Source organism: Phoenix dactylifera, chromosome 10 (assembly GCF_051530095.1).
Source record: "Phoenix dactylifera cultivar Ajwa chromosome 10, Ajwa_hap1_PhDact_Kaust_v1.1, whole genome shotgun sequence".
Taxonomy (NCBI): Eukaryota; Viridiplantae; Streptophyta; class Magnoliopsida; order Arecales; family Arecaceae; genus Phoenix; species Phoenix dactylifera.
In genome coordinates, this window is record NC_143199.1 from 19,655,026 (window position 1) to 19,678,995 (window position 23,970).

The following is a 23,970-nucleotide window of genomic DNA, read 5'->3' on the forward strand; positions in this document are numbered from 1 at the left end:
CTTAGGTGATTGTGTGGACTCATTGTGGACTATTATTTTTTCCTAGAGAAAATTAGGCAAGTCCCATCATTCAATGTGGGGGAGTATCGACATTTGCACGTCCACTGCGCGTGGTAACAAGAGTGGGAGGGTGGAAAGAAATCTGCCCTAAAAAAAAAGGACTTGGTGGATTTAGGATAAGGTTGGTTGAGATGGTTTTCCATAGTCCTTTTGAGTGAGTTTGTATAAAATGTTGCTCTTGGCTCGCACGTGGTTTTTAGAGTTTCTTAGTTCTGCATAAATATTTAAAATTTTTTCGATGAGTAATTAATGTAGAATTAAATATATGCATGCACAGATCTTCATATACTTCTTTTATTCAAGTTCCGACGTTCTCATCAAATTAAGAATTTAAATTTATTCAAATCTAATTACAAGCATTATGGTTAGTCTTCATTAACCGTACTATAGTGTCGAGTTCACTTTGATACCATCTGTTACAACTTAGAATTTCATTTAAAATGGCTAATCAAAAAATATTTTTTAAATTTTTTAATCCTAATTAATACTTAAAAATTTTTCGACGAATAACTAATGTAGGACTAAACACATGCCTAACAATTTAATCGTGAAGATTAATTCTTATCGTCATTATATTAAGCTATATAATACTAAGGATTGTTGGCCGAGAGGGATGGAAGGAAGAAATGGATCTATTTAGTCTTTATAAAAGCTTTTCTGAAAGGTGAAAATTTGACATCATGATTAGTGCTAACGGATGGAAGCAAGGCAGGGAACTTTCATGGCAGGAAGAAGTGCCTTTTCTTTTGCTTATTTTACTATGTGGTTTCATATTCTGATAACATATGGGATTTGTTTAACATAACAAGTCATGCTTTATTTTGCAGCAAAAATTGCATCAAGATAATAGAAAGATTCCTCTGGAATGCATCTACTTAGGAGTTATTAATAAAATTGTTAGATATAAAAGCTATATGTATCAAAATGGAATGCAATTTTGATACTGGATTTTGTAGGCATCATTATTAGCCATTATAGTGACATACTTTAAATTCAAGCAATAGTACTTTTCATTTAATAAAGGACGTTTACAGAACTTTTGATCATGAGTGACAATGGCTGCTAACGGTTATCTGTAAGCCAATTAATGTATTTGTAACTTAAGCTCGGAAAAACAGTTTATAGTCACTATCATAACATAAATTAATGTATTTGTATAACCTTTCACATCAAATCCCTAATTTATACTTTGCGTTCATCTTCCTTGGTTTACCCTATGGGCCTCATCATGCCTCGGGTACACTTTTGAATTATTTTATCTACGTGTCGAGAATATATTCGCTTGGGCTCGATATTTCCTGTTCGTGTCTGCATAAAGTTTTATGGTTTTCGTAATCGGCACCACCGCCTTCAGTAGAAACCGATAAAAGCTTCTGTCAGTTCCATATGACTCCTTGTTTTCATCGTATGCGTCAGCTCTGCGCGTGCCCCTTTCTATTTATTTTTTAGCGTGACGGGATAAACGAACGGACAAGATGGACGTACAGGAAAACATTGACGGCAGATCTACTTCTCGCATAGGAATATCTATGCGCGAGCAGAATCCGTATCTAGCTTTCCGTTGCGGGCTCACGGGATTGCGCAGGTCTTTTCGTAATTTGAGATAAGTCCAAGGTCTGGTTCAATTGAGACCCGTCCATATAAACGAAGCTCATCTTCCACCTCCGGCCGTCCTTCCAGAAGATCGGAAGCGGAGGAGAAGAGGAGAAGAAGAAGGGTGAGAATGGGTCTCAAGGTATTCAATTATAACTCTTCGATTCATTTGTTTTCTGTTAAAATCCTTAGCCTTTTTTGGTGATTTATTGCTTACGTTCAAGTTTTTTGATGGAAGTGTTCGTCTGAGATCAGTTGTTTCTGGCTTCGTTTGAACCACTTTTTTTTTTCCTTGATTCTTGTCCTTTTTAAAGTAGTTTGAGTTGTTTTTTTTTTTCTGGAAAAAATATTGGGATAGATCGAAAGAGAATTTTTTGGAGAATATATCGATGGACACTTGGATCAGTGATTTTTTTTTTAAGAGATTAGATCGTTATTGCTTGGGAATGCACTGGTTATAGTGATTCTTTTTTCCTGATATTATGGTCTTTAGAGTTTTTGAATGCCTTTCTATCTCTCTTTTAATTTATTTATTATTAATTAGATCTAGATCGGATATGTTCCCCGTAGCCTGTTAGGGTGGTGTATCATAACAAAGTTTTTGTTATTTGGATACATGAGATTTTCCTTTTGTTATTTAGATAAATGAGTTTTTTTTATAAGGTTTAATTGTGGATAAATCAGATAGTTTGTATATGGCCAGCGATGTTAACAGATTTTTTTCTTTTTTTTTACCTAAGATCTGGAGTATTTTCTTCTTTTAGAAGTGAATTAAAAAAAAAGTGGCATACCCATTTTTTGGATAAGTTTGCTTAGATGCGGTGTACTCCATACTCTTAATTTGCGTATCTTGAGTATATATCAATTTCTTTTCAGAAAAAGATTAATTCAACTTCCAACTCCTCTTCCCTGTTTCTTCACTTCCCCTGTGCATCCGCCATTATCCCTCTTGAAGTTGATGCTATCACGAGAATGTGGGGTCATGTATGGCGTAATCACTTGACCTTTGGACTTCAGAGATAGAAATATAAATATTACACAGGACATATTTGAGAGAATGTCTCAAAAAAGATCACACGATCTTATATGATTTCTGGAAGAAAAAAAAGAAAGAAAAAACAAAGTTTTTGTTTCTGTGGACTAATCTTGTTCAGGGCTCATCATTATGTGAGATGATTCCGTGGATGCTAAAAATGGAGTGGAGTTGGTGTTATCTTTTTCTTATCTAGATTGCAATTAGCTTGTACATAATCTGAACAATAGAGTTTTAAAGTGTTCTAAGTTGAGCTTCAAAGCAACCCCCAATCTTTCTAGCACAAGCCTGTGTCTTTCATTGTCAGTTCTATAAGAAATATTAAACCATCATGATTGAGATATTCATAAGATGTGCATATACCAAATCCATTTTTTATCAAGATGATTCTATAATTTGTTAATTGACCGAACTCATTAACATAGTTAATGGTGTTTTCTGCATCAATGAATGTGGTGATTGGCTTCATAAGGACAAAAAGTTATGTTTAAGCTTGGGGATAAAATGATGAAAAGGCTGAAGCACGAGAGATACATGATATTTTCAAAATTTCATGCAGAACTCAAAGTGGGATTACAATGATTCTTCACTATCTCTTCACAGGAGAGGTCTTAAGTTCAAACTTGACTGATGATGAATAACCTCCAAATTTCTCAAAAAGAATTTATGATATTTTAGAACAATGATAGACGTATAAAGCATGCTGAACAGGAGAGGTCTTAAGTTCAAACTTGCGTTGATGTTGTGTTGATTAGGTTTCATGCTCGTTCATTTGCTCCTTCTCATGAGATCTTGGTACATAGCTTGAATGTACTCATCAACCATGTCCTATCCAACTAAGCAGGGTGTGAAGTGAAATATATGGGCGGCTGAAGATAAATAATATATTTATTTTCATACCTGGAACTCTTCCTTTTGAGGTCTTCTATGGATAGAGCTTCCAATGGTGCAAGAGTTTACCACAGAACAACCCACCTGCCTTTCCTCTCTCCAACACTAACTTTTTTTCTCTTTCCTGCTTTCTCAAGATCCCTTTCTTAACTATGGAATTTTCTCAACCATTTAGGTGATTTCAACAATATAATTCCAAAAAGTGCTATCATTTTCTTTTAACCACAGATTCTCCTTTATCTCTCCACGTTAGGATAACATTTTTTTCTATATAAAAATGTTATTTCGATCAATATTTTAAATCTGTGGGATGAGGTATCCTAGTTTCTTCATGGAATGGAAAGTCCTGCTGCCCTTCCCTGTCCTGGTGGCCATCCAGTCATGTCTCTCTCATCTTCTTTCTTTGTTTGTTTCCTCTTCCTTTTCTTCCTTCCTTTCCTTTTTATTTTCTTTGTCTTCTTTCCTGTCTTTCTTGCCTTTCTCTTAGTCATGGATTTCAAGATATACAATATATTAGTTAATATGCGTCTTGCACAGCATGACATGATACGATTATGCTTGATGGTTTAGTTATGCATCAGATTATACTCCCTTTAGTCGCGTCAACAATTCTGCTTTCTGTATGTGCAAACAATTAATTTACTGAATGCCTTAACAGATCTTCTTTTGAATTTTCATTGCAGGAGGAGTTTGAAGAATATGCTGAGAAAGCTAAAGCTCTACCTGAAAATACTACCAACGAGAACAAACTGATCCTCTATGGGCTTTACAAGCAAGCGACTGTTGGACCAGTGAATACTAGTATGTCTTCATTCCCGTTACATTAGTTGTTCAACAGCAAAATTTATTTGCATATAATTCAATATAAATTATTCTCTCCCTTGTAACATATACTTAGTGGACACTTTGACTCGTTTAGCATATATTTAGTGGACACTGTTTCTTGTCTGTCTGAAAATTTCTGTTACATGTTTGTATAGGGTTGAGAAACCATGAAACTTTACTTTGCGATGGGATTCAGACTTGCAACTAACTTTATCTTTCCACGGCCTCCATCTGAACTTCCTAATCACCTTTTGCATTGTTAACCTCTGTGATAAGTGGCCTCAATTCTGGTCTGTTTGTAAGACGTTCCCTCGAGCAATCTACCGTAAGATTTTTTTCTTCTCTTTTTAGTAACAACTAATTATTTATAGATTGGTTGCCTAACTTGGAATTCTGGCCCATGAAAGTGTTCAGATTGTTAAAAGGCCCTTATCATTGTTGATCTGCTTTATTTACTGATTCTTATTGACACTCCAAATATTTGCTCCTGGTAAAGTTATATTAATGTGTTTGCTTAACTTTCTGGTCCTGGCAATCCTCTCTTCCAGCTGCTGCTTTCATTTACCACCTAAGGCTGTGTTTGGTTGCAGGATAAGGCAATAAAAAGGAACAAAGCCCCTTCACTTATTCCACTTTAACCCGACAAATGCTAAAAACAATGGCCTATCAATTCCAAGGGCAAAGTGGGTATTTTGAGAAGCAGGGTTTCTTTTTCCACTGGAATAAACTACTGCATCATGTAAATTCCTCCCAACCTATATGGTGGAGACGTTTATTCCTGTGTAAAGTGGTCAGTAAGTTAAACCATTAAGTCTGATTTAACTGCACACCAAATGCAGCCTAACTGTTTTATTGAGTAGCACATACATCTCATCTGTTTAGTTTCTATCTTTCATTCTTTGATTTTAACATATCAGTGCTTCTCCAGAGAGAGATGGGGGGAGGATATACATATAATATATATATATATTTATTTATATATGTGTGTGTGTATATATATATATATATATATATATAGAGAGAGAGAGAGAGAGAGATCAGGTTGAAATTCCTATCAAAATAATTCCAAGAAAAAAAAGTGGACCTGTACTGCACATTTTCTGTTTTTGTCTAGGACAAATGAAATATATTTCTTGGCTCATCAATGAACCTATCTTTAAAGGATGTTGTGATGATGGTTTCTTAAGATCCATCTAATAATTGGGATACCTTTATGGAGTAAGCTCAATTGATTCTCAATTGAACCTTGGCTGCTTGAAATACTAAATTTTAAAAATCTAGTTAATCCCAACTAGTCATTTTAATCATGGTTCACAAATTTTCCTTTGTGATGAAGTTTGTTTTTACTGCTTTCATTCATGTGTTTATTCGTTTATTTATTTAATTGACCAAAGGTTGACTCAACCACTAGATATTTTGTAAATAAAGATCTATAGATGCAGTAACATGCAAATCTGTAGGCATAGGTCCCACCTAAGAAAGTGAATTTAGTAATTAAAGAAAAAGGATCACTGATCAAGTAGTTTAATCCAGTAGAACCATTGTCATAACTTGAAGCAATCAGATAAACTAGAGATGTGGGTCATCGAAGACTTCAATGAATATTAGACCAAGAGGAATCAGACTTTCTCTCTCTCTAGCTGTTTTGATCCCTTTGATCAGAGGCAGTAAGTCTATGTTGAATCAACCTTAGATTTGTCCTGCATCTTCCACTGGAAGCACTCATCCGTTGCTCGTGGAAGAGTTTCTTCCTGAAACTCAATTAACAGAGAAATCCTTTGAGCATTGGGTTGTTTTGTTCTTGCACTTAACCTAAGGATTTTCCAGAATGATGTGATTAATGTTTCTTCTAGCTCTTGACTCCCAATTATGGCACCAAGGAGCCAATATAGCCCATATTAGTCTAATAAATAACTAATATGTGGGGCAGGATAGTCTACATGACGAAGAAGTGAGGAAGCGGTTTGCTACAATTTTAATTAATAATTTTAAAACATTTACCAAGATGTCAAAATCTTATAAAACTCAATGTTATCTGTTTTATCCATGCCCTAAATCCATTAGATCTGTCATTATTCATAAACACCACTTTGGTGTGTTAGGTCTAAGATAATGTAAATAATCACTTCTGCATGACCTTTTAGCATCAGTAACAGCACAGTTCCATAGGTACGTTTCTTAAAAAATTCACTTCTATTTTGTGTTTTACTTTTGGTGATTTGACCTTTGTCCTCCTATCTCTTCATCTCTGCTTTAAAGAAAACGTGTCACTCTGTTACATTTTATCCCTTGCATGAATTGTTTCGTGCTCAATATTATGCATGAATATTGTTCTTTTTACAGGTCGACCTGGCATGTTCAATATGAAGGACAGAGCCAAGTGGGATGCCTGGAAGGCTGTTGAAGGTTCTGAAAACTACCTGACAGACATGCTAGTCTTTGTTGCAAGTTTCGGTACATCTTTGTCATGCATATAATGCTTATCAGTGTCGATGACATCTGCAGGGAAATCAAAGGAGGAAGCCATGAGCGGCTACATCACCAAGGTGAAGCAATTGCAGGAAGAAGCTGCTGCAGCTTCCTGAACCAGTCTCTGATGCTGCTCGAGGAAATGACTGCTACTTGCTCCCCTGTGGTATCAGCTAGACCATTGGTTATCTAGTTTGAAGTTTGAATCATGCAATATGATGTACAAGCCGTGTGTGAATGAATTTCCTTTGTCCCTAATAATGGATGATGCTTCCTGATCATAATCTTACTATTTATGTTCTGCATTAGCGCTGCATAACTTTTCTACAAGACATCTCTCAGCTTATATTGTGGACTCAGTGAAATATTTCTTTCACTCGGTATCAGAATTGAAGTATCACCAGAGCGCACTGGTTCTGCTTGGGTTTAGAATGTCAGTGCATTGAGGGAAGCTGGAATTGGATACAATTATGGTTTCCTTCGCTGCATTTTTCTGTACTTAGAAAGGTCAACTGATTTGTGATCACTTTTCAGCTGCATTTTATTTATTGGGTCAAAACCACATAAAGATTGTGAAGGTAATAGCTTATGAAATATTAGTACTGGAAGGGCTTTGATAAATATGGTCTGTCATGTGCAGCTCATCTTTGTATTCTAATTTTCCAACTTCCAAGTAATTTTTGAGTTATATGGGTGGAAGGGTTATCTATGACAATATAAGATTTGATGTTGGATTAGGAAGTTTGGAATTGTGAACCAAAGGAATGGGGATTTTTGCATAAAGTATGAGAATGGAAAGCTCAATGGCTCATGGTCATATATGTTTCAGAAGGCAGGGTATGTTGGCTTGGTCGTGGCTCTCTAGAACAGAGACTACTACAGTTGGAAGTGCATTTTGACAAGAATTTTCTTTTTCTATCTTTCCTTGGTTATTTTAATACTGCACCCTATTTTGTATCTCTATCATATATAAATCCCCTCTCAAATATTTCTATTATATATGAATCCCCTCTCATGCGTATTTGCAGATCGGGCCAATTAATCTTATTATACTCCTTTGTCGCAGGAGTTGCTCCACAGCCCTCGTCTTCCCAGTCCTCCATGTCTTGTTCTTCCTCCTCCATATCTAAGCAATAATTACTTAAACAGAATATTAATAGAGGCTATTATTGAGAATATAAGATAAGTTTATTTGACTCTATTTACAAATATGTATAAAAAAATTAATACATAGTTAAGGCAATAAAGTAGGGTGTAACTGCAAAAAAATTCTCTTTGGTAAAAGATAACTAGTTTTTTTGTTTAAAAAAAACAAAAAACTAATGAAAACAAGGAACCATCTTAGTGCATTATTTATGATACTCAAAATTTTATTATTTCCAGAAACGACTAAATTTTTTTTCAAATTGGCTTCTTAACATTGTATGGGCGAATGTATCCATATGTCTCTTGTAGTTCTATAATGCCTTTTTTTTCACACAAATGATAAAATTCTGCATGGCTCAAAATGTTATAATACTAAAGCAAGCAGTGGGAGTAGAGTCTGATGTTGGTTCCTAAAATCTTTCAAATTACTCGCTCTCCCCCAAGAGAAAAAACACATAGAAAAGTTGTATTTTGCATAATTAGTTCCTAAACTCTTTCTTACAATTATGTCAGGCTCTTAATTCTTTCAATTTGCATGTTAATCCCAATCCATTGAACATGCTGGTCCTTTTGTTTATCTACCAAAATTCAAGTGGTAAAAGGGCTAATATGCTCTTGTTTGCCTTTTATGCAAAAGGAGAGAAATTTTTTTTAAGTTTTTAATCCAAATATTTTAGAGTTTCTGTCAGCACCCATTTGCCCAGTTGCTTGGCACCTCGAAAGAGGTCGAGGCTTTAAATCCTAGACATTTGATGCAGGTCAGGTCCAACCTAAGCTCAAGATGGGACCTAGAAGGCCCAAAAATAATATGACCTGCTGGAGAAGGTATCTAGTTGACACAGTCTGTCTCAGGGATTCTTACCATCAGAAGCATTCAACAATGAACTGGCTTCTACAAGACCACCTCTGCAAGAACCAATCTGATCCATACTCCATTTGATCCAATGGCAGGGAAGATACTGTATGAAGATATCTGATAGTGGCAGGGCACCATTTGAAGAACTTGAAGCTGCAATATGAGCCTGAATAAAGACCCACCGTTTTGATGATAGAAGGGTCGTCATCAGATCAAATTTGACAGCAGCATAGCTATCGTTCGAATGAATGACAGTTCATGTCATATTAGCTTTTGTCTATAGAAGGTTGTCCACAGCAAGGTAGCTTAATTTGGAGATCTTAGAACTCTATGTTCTAGATCTTTTTGAACCTTCTAGGGTACCAACTCATCCCTATACTCTAGTTTTTCATGAACAAATGAGGTTGCTTTCTCTTTGAGTACATGTTTATTCATGGTTACTCTAAATAAAACCTTTTCTTTGTGCAAGTCTTTGTGGATTTTTTTTGGATGAGGTCAACTTGTAGAGTCTTTGGTTAAAATGTGGTATGATGATGTCAATTAATGGAGTCCTTGGTGGCAACAAAACTCTCTTGATAGCAAGGTTGTAAGCTAGTAGTTATTCTTAGGGAGACCAGTCTCCACAGCCTTTAGTTTTCAAAATTATTTCTGCTTTATTACTTCCAGGATTCGTTTAGTTTCCGCTTACTAGTTAGTACTATTACTTAGATAGTTTTAGTCTTCCATTGGCTATCTCTCATGCTCGTGCTAGGCTTCCTAATCTATGTCAACATTGCTCAGAAATCTTAGTATTTTTCTAATCCTCATTCCATCCATTTCCTCAAATTCCTTCTCTTATCCTCCATCCTTCTACAGGGATGCAAAAAGTATGCTCTAAAACATACCAACAAGGTAGAAAAGTTGAAATATCAAGTATATCCAAAAGAACAACATAAAATTTTACCATTAGTTGATCCTAAAGTTTCAATTTAGGGGACATAGATAGATCTGGAAAGAAATAGATAAGGATATGTAAACCAAGGATTAGAGAATAAATCTTGGTGCAATAGTAAAGGTTGTTTCATTATAATCTCACCATCACGGCTTCGTAACATAAAAAAAATGCTCGTGGAAGGTAAGGTTGCATTCGTCCGACCCTCCTCATACTTTATAATGGCGGAAGTATCATGCACCGGAATTCCTTTTTTACATAAACCAAGGATGTACATGCAAGAGTTATATTTTTTTATTGACTAATATAAAATTTAATAGAATTAAAAAATTAATCTGCGAATTAATAATATATTAGGGACTAATACGTAAATATTTGTTGTATAATTTAGGATAAAATAGTCTAGATAGTTTGAGCCATTAAACACTTAAATTCCATTAGGGCACGTTTCATGAATATTCACTTCAACTGCAGTTAACTAGGCAGAAGGGTTCTACATGCAACATTTTGTGCAATTTCAGAGATTAATTTATAAATTTAAATAATTAATAGACTAATCTGTGAATAAGAAAATATTAAGGACCAATATGTAAGAAAAACTAAAGAAAAGATTACAGTACTACAGCTTTCCCATATATGTCACTGCCACCTATACGATTTACGGGAATATATGAGTGTTAACGGGCACGTTAGGCCTGCTTCCAACATCCAAGCATTAATTGGTATAGGAATTAATGCTTATAATAATTGTAAAAATAAACTTGTAAACAAAACTGATATATGCATCTATCCCAAAGCCAAAAAACCAAAGCTTACGGTGTTCAAGACCACCTCCAGCTCAAAACATGTTGAAGAAGAGAGTGAAGCCTAGCACAAGTATCAAAGAGATCCAGCCATAGCCCTCACCATCATAGAACACAGTGAAAAGGATGAGGAAGAGAATCATAAGTAAGAACAAGCCCAATCCATTCCCTTCTCCTTCACCCCCACAACTCTCTGGTTGCTCCCAGCGAGTCCTTGGTTCCGGTGGGTGGTAATATTTTCCAAGTAAATGAATCACTACCAGCAATGTCAGAAGACCAATCATCACGTTCTGAAGAACGAAAATAACGAGCAGGAGAAGGAGTGGAATTACAATCATTTCGGTCATGAACAGAACGATCAGGAGCAATATGATCATGATGGGAAGGATGGCCGCTAAAGCTAGTGTGCTCTCCTGCATCTCAGAGATCAACTCCAAGCCATTCATTAGTTCCTCCCAATATATGAACATTCCAAGGGCTCCGACGAGCAGCAGGGGCTTCACCGGAGATGGACCGAGGCTCATCTTTGCTGTAAGACCATGGCATGAGGGTCTGAGGAGGGTGATAAAAAGAGGGGCAGGTTTTCTTCCCATGAGCTGCTGGCTCTTTCATTCTTTTCTGGGTGCAGCTAATTTTAACTACCAAAAGTGGTTGTGCAAGCAAAAAGAAAAACAATAGACAGTGTTTGAGTTCGGTTGTTAGTTATTTTGTGGGAGGTTGCTATTTAGTTGACTACTTTATTTGGTAGTTAAACTGATTGGAAACATAGGTCAATGGTGTTGACATAAAATAATGAATGCTCTAGTTCTGATTTTGTGAATCAGAACCAACCCAAACAAAGCCAATGGGTTGGGGCCTTGGTGAAAATTGGTTAATATAACAAAACTCACACTACAATCTGCTAATAGTCAATGGAAAATCTTTGTACTCCTGTACAATTCATAAGTTTATGCAGATATTTTGTGGGAATGCATTGTTGATATTGAAATCAGGTTTATTGTCTTTATTCTGATGCATAGTGTAAAGAGGAAGACAATAGGGTGCAGGTTTAATTTATTAGCCATATATCAGCTATTTCCTTCATGCAAGTAATAATGCGTGCAATTTATGTTCTCCAATGAAATGGAAAGCATACAATTCTCCAACTCTCGTACTGCGTTCATCGCAATGAGTTAGGCTGTGAACAGAAATTGATATCATTGGCTTGATAAGAATAGGAGAATTACACAATGTGAAAGTACAATCAGAGTGTCTTGAATTAACATATGGAAACTATCGAAGACCATAGACAAGCAGAGCTCCAACTGCTGCAATCCCAGCCACCAGACCAACGATCACCCCGATGGGTGGCAAGCTACCACCAATAGGTTTTCCAGTCTTCACGTCATAACGTGTGAATCGCTTCTTTGGTGCATTGCATTGAGGACAAACATAGGAATCAGGCTGCAAAAGAGTTTGATTCTATCAATGAAAGGAAATATTGTTTGAAACTTTACAGGAAGAAATAAGCTGCAAACTTATCCCATTGTTTGTTTTATTGGATCATAGAAATCAAAGTCTTGAAAATTGTGACAGAGATCGAGTAGGCCTCTTATATATCAGTTGCATTGATGGAGAGAATTCAACCCCGTATGACATTCCTTTGTCTTCACAATGCGTAATCTTGCTAATATTAGGCCACAGTTGCCGCAAAAACAATTCTAGGGTAATTGCAGTTTTGCTTTGAAAAAAAGCAAGAAATGAAGGATGAAAATTCAAAGATATCATCATCACATTTAAAGTGATTAAAAGCATAGTAAGCACAATAAATGAAAATAATATTAGCTTTCTGGATCTTAATTTGTGCCCTAGAAACAAATGTGGTTTGCTATTTTCCTCTTCATCTAGATAAGTTCTTGACTCTTCCAAAGGTAAGAAAAGTTCAGATGGTTGTTCTGATAATGCATGAGTTTGAAATGTGTAATTGAATTGAGGTTCATATCAAATGGTGTTATAGGTTCGGCAATGCAACACCCTCTCATTCATGAGTTGGCTCAGATAGGAAATCAACACCAATTTTCGGAATTTCTAAGTAAAGTTGATCCTGTCATGAATTGCTTGGTGACTTTAATGGATAACTCCTTGATTATAAAGCCGAGCCGAGACTTGCTCATTGAGGCTGGGAAGAAGTTGGTATGCTTTATTCCTTGCCAAAAATTGGTTTGCATATGGCATACGCAAATTTTGACCTGGATTTTGATCTTATATCACCATGCTTCAACATCTCCATTAAAAATTCTTAATACTGTCTTTTAAATTGTTAAACATTTTGACAATCAGCTGTTCTGATTGGACCTTTGCACATTATTTCAAAACTCGATTGTAAAAATTCACCTCTTGATTCCATTTTCCACCATCAAAAACCGAGATTAAGAAAAATAGTGAATTAAGAGGGGAGGGGAACTAGTTATGCTTGCCTGTTCATCAAAAGGCTTCTGCAGAGTGTAAATAAATCCACAGTCCAGACATATGTGAGTTGCTCTAGCCTGCAATAAGATGCAAGGGATTGCTTAGTTGAAAAGAAAAAAGAAAATTCCCAGATAACAAAGATAAAAATTGATTCAAGCAGGTATAGAGAGAATAAAAAAGAATTGTAAGCTAAGCTTGTGGGAAAATCACAACTCTTGCCTTTTGTGCTTCAGTTAATTTTCGGCCAAAGCGAGGTGGAGCTGGCCTCTTTGGCAATCGCTTTACATCTACCTCTGCTCCCCTGTTTCGTAACAAGAAAGAAATATGAAGTGATTTTACAACAGTGGAACTAGTAACTGCTGCCATTTTTACCTACTTGTTCTAGGAGTAGTACAACTAGCATCATATTTTGTTGATGAGTTGCCCTATCTTTTACATCAGAAAAGGTAGCATCATGTTACCAAAAGAGATCTATGTGGAAATGATACTTGAAAAACTCTGAAATCTCTACTATTATAACTCTGTCATCCTCTTAGCTCGAAACAATGCAAGCTGAAGACAGTTTTAACCTAAGCATAATATGCATATCGTGCAACCATCTAATGGTAGATTCTAGTCATTACCTCATCCATGTTGGCTGCAGGACCTACCGAGCCCCGAACTTTTAACATATTTGAGCATGTGGTCTTCTACTAAAAATTGTATAACAAGACTTGAGCCATGTCCCTATATGTAATTGTTTATCGAGAGAACTTCTATGGAGAATACTATATCAAAGAAGAGAACCCCTCAGCCAGTACCTGATCCCTTCAAATGCTTCTTTTTTCTGAAGGGGAGTTCTTAAACTCTTGGACGTATCAACTGTGTCATCTACTTTAATTTAGTTATTGGCAGTATCATCAGATTCTGGGACGTTCTTGGTGGAGGCCTTAGATTTTCCAAAACTTTATGATCTGCATTCTTGCAAATCTTGTTTGATTAATTCCACTGGAATTCAGAATCTGGTTGGAACCTACAATTTCCAAGGAACATTGATTCATCTTTATATTTTTAATTTGGCAGAGTTCTGTTTTGGAGATGGTTTTGTTCAGCTACCTTCACCATCAAATCATGTTACACCTTCTTGAATTTTAGTGGTGTTAAGATCAACGGTATCAGGAGAATTTGGAGGGTTCTTCACCTCTTAAATTTGAAGTCTTCTCTTGGTTAACTTTCTCAAGCAACATTACTGATATCTGGCAACTTAGCCAAAAGGAACTGCCTCATGCAGAATTGTGTTCATTGCAATCAAGCTCCAGATATGATTAATAATTCGCTGTTCGATCACTATTTTGCTAAACAGGTTTGGATTTCCTTTTTCTTGAGGTCAAGCATTCATGGTCCACCTGATGATATTCCCTAACTATCACTACCTGGATGCAAGACTCATGTCCCTTTATTCTGAAAATTGGACTTTGTTTTGTTTTGTTATTGGTGGAGACTTTGGTTGGAAAAAAACTGAAGCATTTTTAGCGAAGATAGTTGACCTTGCTTTCGTCATTTCTGAAGTAGCTAAATACTTCCATGAATGACTATCTTTGGCTTTCCCCTCGAAAATTTCTAAGCTACTTCAGTTTAAGACTGCATGCTCCCTATGATGCTTGTCTGGATAATTGGCTTTGGACACTGACACTTTTAAGACCTTGAAGTTTGAGATTGGCAAAACTAAACAACTAGTGGAAAGATGTTCCAACTTGAAGAATTTTCATCTGGCTTTAGGATTTGAAGTCTATGGAGGGCAGCAATAGATCATCATATCAAATGGCTGACCATCTTTGGATGGTGGCTTCAAGTCTCTTCTCTGAGGAAGAGTTCTCCGATCACCATATGTAATGGGGGGACCATGCCAGTTTTGCTGTGCCCATCTTCTTGGTGCTCTTTTTTAAGATTCTGCCGACATCCAACTGAGAGGGGGTGGTGCACTGAATTCCTTTTGCTTCTCTGTTTCTGCTTGGTTTCTTTTATTTTCCCCTACTTCTTCGCCTTTCAAATGTCCTGTCCTGATCGTGTTTTGTATCTCACTTCATTTTTCTCATGAAATGAGATGACTATACCCCATCTTTCTCTAAAAACCAAATCCATGTCCTAAATCCCTATAATTCCTAGTTCCTTTTCATGTGATAAGGTCCTGTTAAATAACAATTGTGGATGCCATCAAAGGAAGCATCGTGTCTTAATTACATGACCTTCTGAAAGCTTCCTCAAGTATACATACCATGATCTAGAATCATTTTTCGATCCACATTACGATAAAGCAAAATTAAATCGCTAAGGTGAAACAACTCTTTGATAGAAACAATTTTCAGTCTACTGAAAGGCTATCTAAATCATCATAATCATGTCATTTTTCTAATTGAGTCTGATTAGTTGCTGGTAATCATCATTCATCCTGAAGCTGCTACACAAAGGTCAGGATCTATATCGTATGGTAGAGTCGTAGACTAACTGATCTCAATCTGATATAATAGAGGTTATCCCAGGACCTCTTTTAATTATACTGCCCCAAGGCCATATCACGAATTCCTCTTAATAAATACCCCATACTTATCCAGATCAAGCATTGTACAAAAATCGTGCTGACACAAGGATGGAAGTACATCACAAAGGAAAATCATGGCTTGCACACATCACCTATAAGAATACAATGATCTTTTTGTAACATATCCATCCTAGCAATTTTACTGCTTGTCTTTGTGTCTTCAACTAGTTCATCGAATCTTTTTGAGAAACTGGTTCATGAAATCTTAATCTATTTAAAATGAAATTGTAATTGAAAGTCTTAACTACCTGCTTACTACAAAATATACAGAATCTGGCTTTGCTTGAATAGCAGTTTTGGTAAATCCCAGCTTGTCCGCAGGCCAAAGTTCATCTCCAAAGAAGCTGCTTGTGTACAGGACTTGGTCCCCAGCTTTTAACCCTGCCTTTGCTGCATTTCCACCACCATCCACAGCCTAACAGAATGGTCATTTCAAAATATGAGAACATTTTCTTTTCAAAATGAAGTTAATATACATACCAAGCTGTTATTTTTCAGCTTACTTGAATGGGCCTTGTGCAAAGCATGTAATTAAGGACTAACACAGATAGGAAAGCTGAAGGGCAAGGGAAGTATCATAGGACGGTATTATAGGAAGATTAATATTTGAGACACACAAACTGGAGCTTTATGGGTGGGGTACTCGAGAGTTTTGATTTAAACTGAAATGAAAGCTTTGTTTCATGAATCAATGATGAACTCGTGTCTGCATCAAAGTATCCTATCTGGTTAGCTCTTTTTATGAGATTGACATATTTATTGGGGACCTTTTTGGATAACCTATGGGTTTTACTCTTTCAAGTAGATAAACCAGCATGGATGCATGACTTTAACGTATATGGTATATCATAATTACAAAGAACTTTGACTTGTGTTAAAGATGGATTAGCCAGTTTCGATGAGTCATATTATTTTATTGCCATTTGTGCTAGTATTTGGTTGTCAAACTTCACAAGGTCATAGAGGATCTCCTTTTCACTATACAAACAGAACTGGGGAGTTCGTTTAACACCAAGTAGCTCTTTCTACTAACACAGACAAATTAAGGGATTTGAATGTAGTGATCATAATTAGAGGCAGGTCTGTCTCTGGATCAGTAGTTTACAGAGGGAATTCTTGAAGGGACAAGTGAGTGGATGAAGCAGAGTGAGAGGGAATCCATTAAAGGGTTGATGCTCTATTTCTCACACTCCTTTACTTTTGTGATATGGATGGGCTTGTTTGTGAGCCACCTCAGCGCCATAATCTTTTAATTTATCTCTTTTTCACTGCCTTACCTTTCTCTCCTTGTCATTTTTCTAATCTGGATCCCTCGATGCATTATAATAAATCCACATCATTTAATTTTATGAAAAATGGGTGAATACTGCATTTCCTCAATTTAAAAGAAACTAGTTTTGCTAGAATGGAGAGATAATACCAAACAATGTGTCCAAAATCTAAGTTTGGGTCGCATTACATTCATGAAAAAAAAATACTTCATTCATTTTGTGAAGCAGATTTTTTTTTAAATTTTTTATTTTATGGTGTGTGAGAGAGAGAGAATTGTGAAGCAGACATTTGATGGTGGATTGTCTAACTGTTTGATTCCTTTTGGAACACCAAATGACTTGACTTCAAATAGCAGAAACGCAAGTAAGGAGAACTCGGTTTCTTGTTTCCAAAAGCTGGGAACAGGTAACTTATGATTGATGGTGCAACATTTACAGTAGTATTGGGTGCTGCTAGCCTGCTACTGAAGCTGCCTAAAAGAAAGCAGTCAACTTATAATTGTCAAATATTAACTGCTGATGCACCAGAAAACCAAACTAAATCAAGTACCTGATTTCACGACTATATCACTAGAACATAATGGGTTCAAGAACATATCTGTTAAAAATTAAGTACTTGTCTCTATGTTAGTATTTTGGGACAATTCAATATAAGTCAAGATGAGGTGTTCTGCTTACAGTGATGACGACTCCACCCGCGGGTTTCTGCCCCAAGGTCAGGCCCAGGGGCTTGTCAACTTCGACCTCAATGCTCTTTGATGCACCAGCAGTTCTCGCACTGATCTCAAGCCCTTTCCTCCCCCAACTTCTCTCTCTCTCAGCTATGGAAGATATCCTTCTCCCCTCCAACAGTTGCAAGCCATGGAAGGCACTTTTCTGCACCAAAGAGACAGGGAGGTCAGAGTGGCTTACAGTTTCCTTGATGGGTCTATGATAAAAGAGCTACTTTTAACTTTCTAGGTATTGAAGACAACTCACTTGGTTTGTTGAGGAAAGGAGAGGTGGATTGGAGGGAGGAATTGAGGGAGATCTGAGGGAGTGTTGGGATATGGAGGAGTAGGCAGCAGCCACAGCAGGGGCTGAAGCAGCTGACATGTTGGAAGAGGCTGCAGTTGGACATTGGGATGGTTGGATCAAAGGGAGGAAGAAAAAGGTGCTGCTTTTGAGGGAATTTTGTGGATGCAAAAGGCTGGCAAAGGGATAGATTAGCCACAGGGGAGCCAAGGGAGGTGTGGGGAAAGTTGGACCACTGGTTTGGTGGAAGGTGGAGTTGGCTGAGCACAAGCCTCAAAATAAGACTGAAGGAGCTGCATCAGTAGTTCCCTAGTGGTGGGGTTGTCGTACTTCTGCTAGTCACATCCACGACTGTGGATGCTAAGCATGCTCATGGGGGCTTCCGCCTGGAGTCATATGATTACTTTGTCATGGCCAACCCAAAAGGCAGCTTATGGATAGAAATTGGTAAGCATCCCTGTTGATATTCCTGCATGCAGCTGCCCAGCAAAGTTTTTCAGATTTTTGACATTTTTATTTTTGTGCTAGAGCTGCGGACAGCTTGGGCTGATTTGTATCAAGCACGGCATATTCTATAGACTAGTGCAGTCATGCTCAAAAATAACTCGGCTACAATGATCTACTTGATTCAAAAATGCACCGGCCGCATAGGTGATTGCCATCCATTGCTCTAGAATATTTGGGCTATAATAGGTGGAGACGTTGCCTTCTAGGTCAAGTATGTTTACAGAAAGTCCAATGAAGCTGCAGATTGGATGGTCTCGTATGTGGCTGACCACTCTAGAAAAGCTCTCTGGGTTGGTGAAAGAGAGTTGTTTAGAGCATTCTGAGACTTGTTATTTTTTAACTTTTTTGATATATTCACATTAAAAATATATAATCATCCTTTATTAAAAAAAAAAACTTTTGTTCATAGGTATAACATAGGTAAATGCCTCCTAAATATTTTTTTATTTAGAGTTTTAAAATTTTAAATTAAGAAAAAAATAAAACAATAATTTTGCTATTAAAAACCTCCAAATTAGCTTTAATATCTTGCAAAGTCCATTATCATGTCCATTAGGAGAGTGGTAAGGCAAAGAGAAATATACATGCAATATAAATTTTGATCAGTTTGGTTAGAAAGGGGCTCTACTATTGTTATCTAGTGTTGTAGAAAAATATCAGTCTACTCTGATTTTGGTCATCTTCATCCATTGCTTGCTGATGCTCTAGCAGATTTTGATATTTTTTCTGAATTTATCTCGCTTTCCGCATTGTCTCAAAGAATAAAGGCTCTGATCTACGCTGATAGAGCCGGAGTTCAATTTTTTGATCACTAATGTTTTTATTTTTTTTTGGGCTTTTGGCCCCTCCTCCCTGTGTGTGTGTCTCTCTCTCTATATATATAGATGAGATTGCCTCTTCCCTCTCTACGTGCTTTTCCACTTCCGTCAAGTCCAATCACCCCTTATTGCTTGCACGTAAATTTCCATACAAATACGAAATATAATCCCCTATTAGTGCATGAAAAGATGTTTTACTTGGTTTAAGTGCGGTTGTCTTTTTCGGTAAAGAATTGCGGTTGTTTTGGGGATTTTTTTTTTTTTTTGTTCTTCGTAGCCTTATCCTGGTTTTCAGATGGACTTGCGTTATCTTATGCAAAAGAGGACGAGCGTCGAGCAGCGGTGAAGCCCTGGACCTCCGTCGTCCTCCATCCATGGAGGCCACAGGCGACGCCTTTCTCCTACTTCTCCTCTCCCTCTCCCTCTTCTCCTCCGCCGTAGCAGCTGAGGAACCAACCCCCTCCCTCCTCGACCGCCAGGAGGCCCAGCTCCACCGCCTCGAGACCCTCGTCGAGTTCCTCTCCAAGAGCGTCTCCGACCTCGAGTCCTCCCTCTCCGCCTGCTCCGCCCCGCGATCCCACCATCCCCTTCCCCCTCTCGTCACACAGCCGCCGCCCGAGCCGGCGGCGCACGGCTACCGGACCCCCGGAGTCGCCGTGACCCAGCACAAGTCCTGGTGGTCGGAGCGGTTCCAGTTCACCGCGGCCGCGCGGCTGGAAGCCTCCGTCTCTGCCGCCGCCGTCCTTCCCTACGAGGACCTCGACGGCCTCAGCAAGTACTTCGCCGTCGGCGACACGCGGGGGCGGGTCTACGTCTTCTCCTCCGCCGGCGACGTCCTCATCGAGCTCCCCTCCATCTCCGACTCCCCGGTGACCTCCATGCTCTGCTACCTCTCCTCCCGCCGCTACGAGAGCCTCCTTTTCACCGGCCACGCCGACGGCTCCATCGCTGCCCACCGCCTCTGGGAGTCCGCTGCCAATGGCGACGACTCGGCCACCCTCTCTGTCGACAGCTCCCGGCCGTTCCTCCGCGGCCCCCGCGAGCTGGACTCCCCGCCGGTTCTCGGCCTCGAGATGCATCAGATTGGCCGGACGAGGTACGTCCTCGCCACGGACGGCGGCGGGAGGATCAGGGTCTTCACAGAGAATGGCACTCTCTACGGCACCGCCATTGCCTCCAGCCTACCTCTTGCCTTCATGAAGCAGAGGCTTCTCTTCTTGACCGAGACTGGCGCCGGGTCTCTCGACTTGCGGTCGATGGTGGTGAAAGAAACGGAATGCGAAGGGCTCAATGGATCAGTCCCAAAAACCTACTCTTTTGATTCATCAGAGAGGTCCAAGGCATATGGGTTCACCGCCGGAGGTGACCTCATCCATGTCATTCTCCTGGGGGACGTTGCCAACCTCAAGTGCCGGGTTCGAGCGGTGAGGAAGTCGGAGATATATGGCCCTGTTTCCATCCAAACTATCAAAGGCTATCTCCTCGTGGCGAGTCATGACAAGGTCTTTGTCTACAATATCTCCTCTCAGTATTTTGGCAGGGTCGGAGCTCCTCTGCCTCTCTTCTTTGCCACCATCCATGAAATCAAATCACTCTTCCTGAATTCTGATACTACAGCTGATGGGTCTTTGACTGCAAAGACTCTGATCGCCGCTGACCGTGAAAAGCTTGTGGTTTTAGGATTTGACGATGGGTACATTGGGATATACCGGTCGAATTTTCCGGTGTTCAAGGTGGAGACTAATGCCGTGGTGTGGAGTGGCTCTGCTCTGTTGTTCCTCTTGTTCCTCATTGGCGTGTGGCAGTTCTATGTGAAGAAAAAGGACTCTTTGGGGTGGGTGCTGGAGGAGTCCTTCAATGCCTCAGGCATCAGAGCAGGTAGCCTTTTGGGTTGTGGGGCTAGTGACAGAGCTTATGTCGATGGTCCGAGAGCTGGCGATCTTAGGGAGTGGCGAGGAGGTGCGCTAAGAGATCCACCCCGAAGGTATGCGTCTGCCCCTTCTCAGTATCCAGGAGGACCAGGGATCCCATTTAGGACTGGTTCGGCCGACTCTAGTTTTAGAGGACCTGCAGAACTGAAATTTAGAGGGCAGAGTATGGAACCCACAGGCTTTGCCACAAGAAGAGAGTCACTGTTTCCAAACACTTCAATTGCAGATGATCATATTGATTGAGAGTTTACTTGTTTGTACTGCTACTTGTTTGACTTCGGGGCCTTGCTGGTTTCACCTGTCTGGGGTTCATAGGATCCTGGTATGTTTTGTTGCATTGTTCGAAGTGTTGTACAGAGTATGCATCATAATGAAACACCTTGACAGAGCAAGCTTAGATGATTATTTGCATTGGCCCATTTTGTATGGCTCAACATTTCCAATGCAAATCCTATTTTCCACTGTCTCTATGAAGTGATTCTCTTGTCACTCGATTGGTTGTTTTTTTTGTGCGAAAACATAATTCGGTAGAGTTATTGCTTTTTATCTTCTTTGTGTTGTCCATTTAACTGCTTGGAGCAAAAATTTTCAACAACTGCAGCTGTGTGATATACTTCATACATTTTAGTGTGTATCTGCTAAACCTTGATACACAGCACAGCATGGGTGCTTCTTTAGTGACTCAATTACTCTGCACAGTTCATCAGCATTGGTGCGAATTCAATTCTATGAATGGACACAACTGTTAGTATTGCAGACTGTTAAAAATTGCCTTAATATTACTAGATGATAATATTTATTTGACAAGCAGTTATAATCTTTTATGCTTTAATTCTTCAAAAAATGCATTCACCACATTCAGTGCTCTAGCTTATTCATTTTTCTGCATGATATGCTGAAACATCCTGGATAAAACTGTACATTTTCTGCCAGAACCTTTCTTGATGATATACCACATACTTAAAAGCTTAACTGTACTTATGGTCATCATTGAAGAAATACAAAGGTTGAATTAGTGTTCTATGTGAAGCTGAAAGTTTAATTGTTGGTAACTTCAGGTTGCATTATCTATCAGGTATTGCACTGTATCGGTTTCTGTAGAAGCACATATTACTTATCCTCCTATCAACAAATGCAATATGGTAATTTTTGTTAGCTCTCTGTTTGTAGATATGAAGCAGGTCAGAAGTTGATATGTTACAGAACATGATCCATAACATCTTTTTCCCTCCAACACTGGGCCAGGTCTGTATCCAGAAAATTGAGAAAGGATGAGTTCGAGTAGTTTGTGGTAGTCTTCTTCATCTTTCATTTAGTTTAGGATTCCTGTGGAAAATAAAAATCATATCAGAGTTTTATTTTGAAAGCTTTAATTTTCAATGAAGATAACAAGAGGAGAATTTTAAGAGTTATTTAACTTAATCATTAACCTAGACTTAATTGGTACTGGAATAAAATAAACTTGGCCCATATGTATGCAGGTTTTACTTGTCTATGTAACTAAGTGATGGAATATCGATGACATGGTTTACTTTGTTCATTGGCTGATCGGCTTCAAGATTTATTCTTTCTGTGGATCTTATCCAATCATCGTTCCCCCTTCTCCATACCTATCAACTCCTTCCTTTATTTCTAGCCTGTCACCTTGCAATATGCTCCTCTTGGGTCTCAAATCATTTTTTTATCAAAGCAGAAACACTTAAATTTAGTTTTGGACAAAAAAAGTGACTTTGCCTGGCAAGTCTTGATGCATTCAAATTGAAGGAACACTCCAGACAAAAAAACCATGTCAAACTTGCGGGTATGATGAAAAATGATAATAATAAGATCTGAGGGGGCAAATGTATCCAGAGCTTATTTCATTGCCTTGGTCTTCTTTGACTGATTGAACCTTACTTTCATTTCAACTGACTTCACATGTGTTAAGAACTTCCAAGAGACACATGGGAAGGCAAAATTTTCACCTTCATTTTTGATACATTCGAATATCTTCCAACAGGAGTACCACAAATGCTGGACATTTTCTTGATCCATGGATTCCAAATGTTGAAGAGCCATTTAAGGTTGACAGCATCTTTTCGGATCAGGTAGTGGTGATTCTAAATGAGTTAGTGACTTCGTAATTGTCCTCATCAAGCAGCCTTACATGGTGCCAATGTTGGGTAATTCTATAAGCTTAGGGCCTGTTTAGCACCGTTGTTGTTTTTGTGTTTTGGTTTTCCTATAAACTAGTTAAGTACCACATGGAGATTTATGTTGAACCATGAGTATGAAGAAACAATGATATCACTGTACTCATCCTTGCCATGCGATTGACAATGAGAGTGTTCTGAAACACATGGCCGATATATTGCTCTTGTTGCTGAATAAGAATTGTAGCATTGATGAGCTAAGCACATATGTTTTTATTGTAATGAATTATGGGGTTTTTTCTCTTAAAGTTCGGGATGTGGGCGGCAGCTTTGATTCCTGGATAAGTATATTTTAATGGACTGACAACTTTCTTGGACTGGAGTTCTTTCAGATTTTCAGCTTTATACGAACAGTATCTTCCGTGTTGGTTGGAAATCCTAGTTTCTTTTTGGTAGACTTGAAACTGTTAAAATACAAAATAAAAGTGACATGCCTGTTGGCACCAAACAAGAGATTAATGTATGAAGAGATTCTTTTAACCTCCGATCTGATGTCTTATTTCCTTATATGGATAAGTTATTGTAGTAGAAAAAAAGAGTTCGATAGATGTTGAAATCTCGCCACATATGTAATCGTGGGTGTAAGGTTGTATTTATAATCATC

The 23,970-nt window shown here is 38.3% G+C and overlaps 2 protein-coding genes, 1 long non-coding RNA gene and 1 pseudogene across 4 annotated transcripts; 3 read left to right on the top strand and 1 right to left on the bottom strand.

The window, feature by feature from the left end:
* Positions 1 to 1,456: 1,456 nt before the first annotated feature.
* Positions 1,457 to 7,179, top strand: LOC103696487 (acyl-CoA-binding protein-like). Its single transcript, XM_008778142.6, has 4 exons — positions 1,457 to 1,795; positions 4,261 to 4,378; positions 6,746 to 6,808; positions 6,908 to 7,179. The coding sequence occupies exons 1-4, from the start codon at positions 1,784 to 1,786 to the stop codon at positions 6,985 to 6,987; spliced, it is 273 nt and encodes a 90-aa protein (XP_008776364.1). The 5' UTR covers positions 1,457 to 1,783; the 3' UTR covers positions 6,988 to 7,179.
* Positions 4,592 to 5,131, top strand: LOC149752720 (uncharacterized). Its single transcript, XR_016396637.1, has 3 exons — positions 4,592 to 4,727; positions 4,817 to 4,892; positions 4,993 to 5,131. It is a non-coding gene; the product is annotated as an uncharacterized LOC149752720 (long non-coding RNA).
* Positions 7,180 to 11,779: 4,600 nt separating the features above from the next.
* ENH1 (rubredoxin family protein) lies at positions 11,780 to 18,159 on the bottom strand. Its single transcript, XM_008778141.6, has 6 exons — positions 17,883 to 18,159; positions 17,583 to 17,780; positions 15,882 to 16,048; positions 13,275 to 13,356; positions 13,064 to 13,132; positions 11,780 to 12,050 (listed from the first exon to the last, which is right to left on the bottom strand). Exons 1-6 carry the CDS (start codon positions 17,997 to 17,999, stop codon positions 11,880 to 11,882), a joined length of 804 nt encoding a protein of 267 aa, XP_008776363.1. The 5' UTR covers positions 18,000 to 18,159; the 3' UTR covers positions 11,780 to 11,879.
* Positions 18,160 to 19,338: 1,179 nt separating this feature from the next.
* LOC120105838 (putative membrane protein At1g75140 pseudogene) lies at positions 19,339 to 21,663 on the top strand (annotated as a pseudogene). The gene has a single exon (XR_016396636.1). The product of XR_016396636.1 is annotated as a putative membrane protein At1g75140 pseudogene (transcript).
* The last annotated feature ends 2,307 nt before the right edge of the window (positions 21,664 to 23,970 follow it).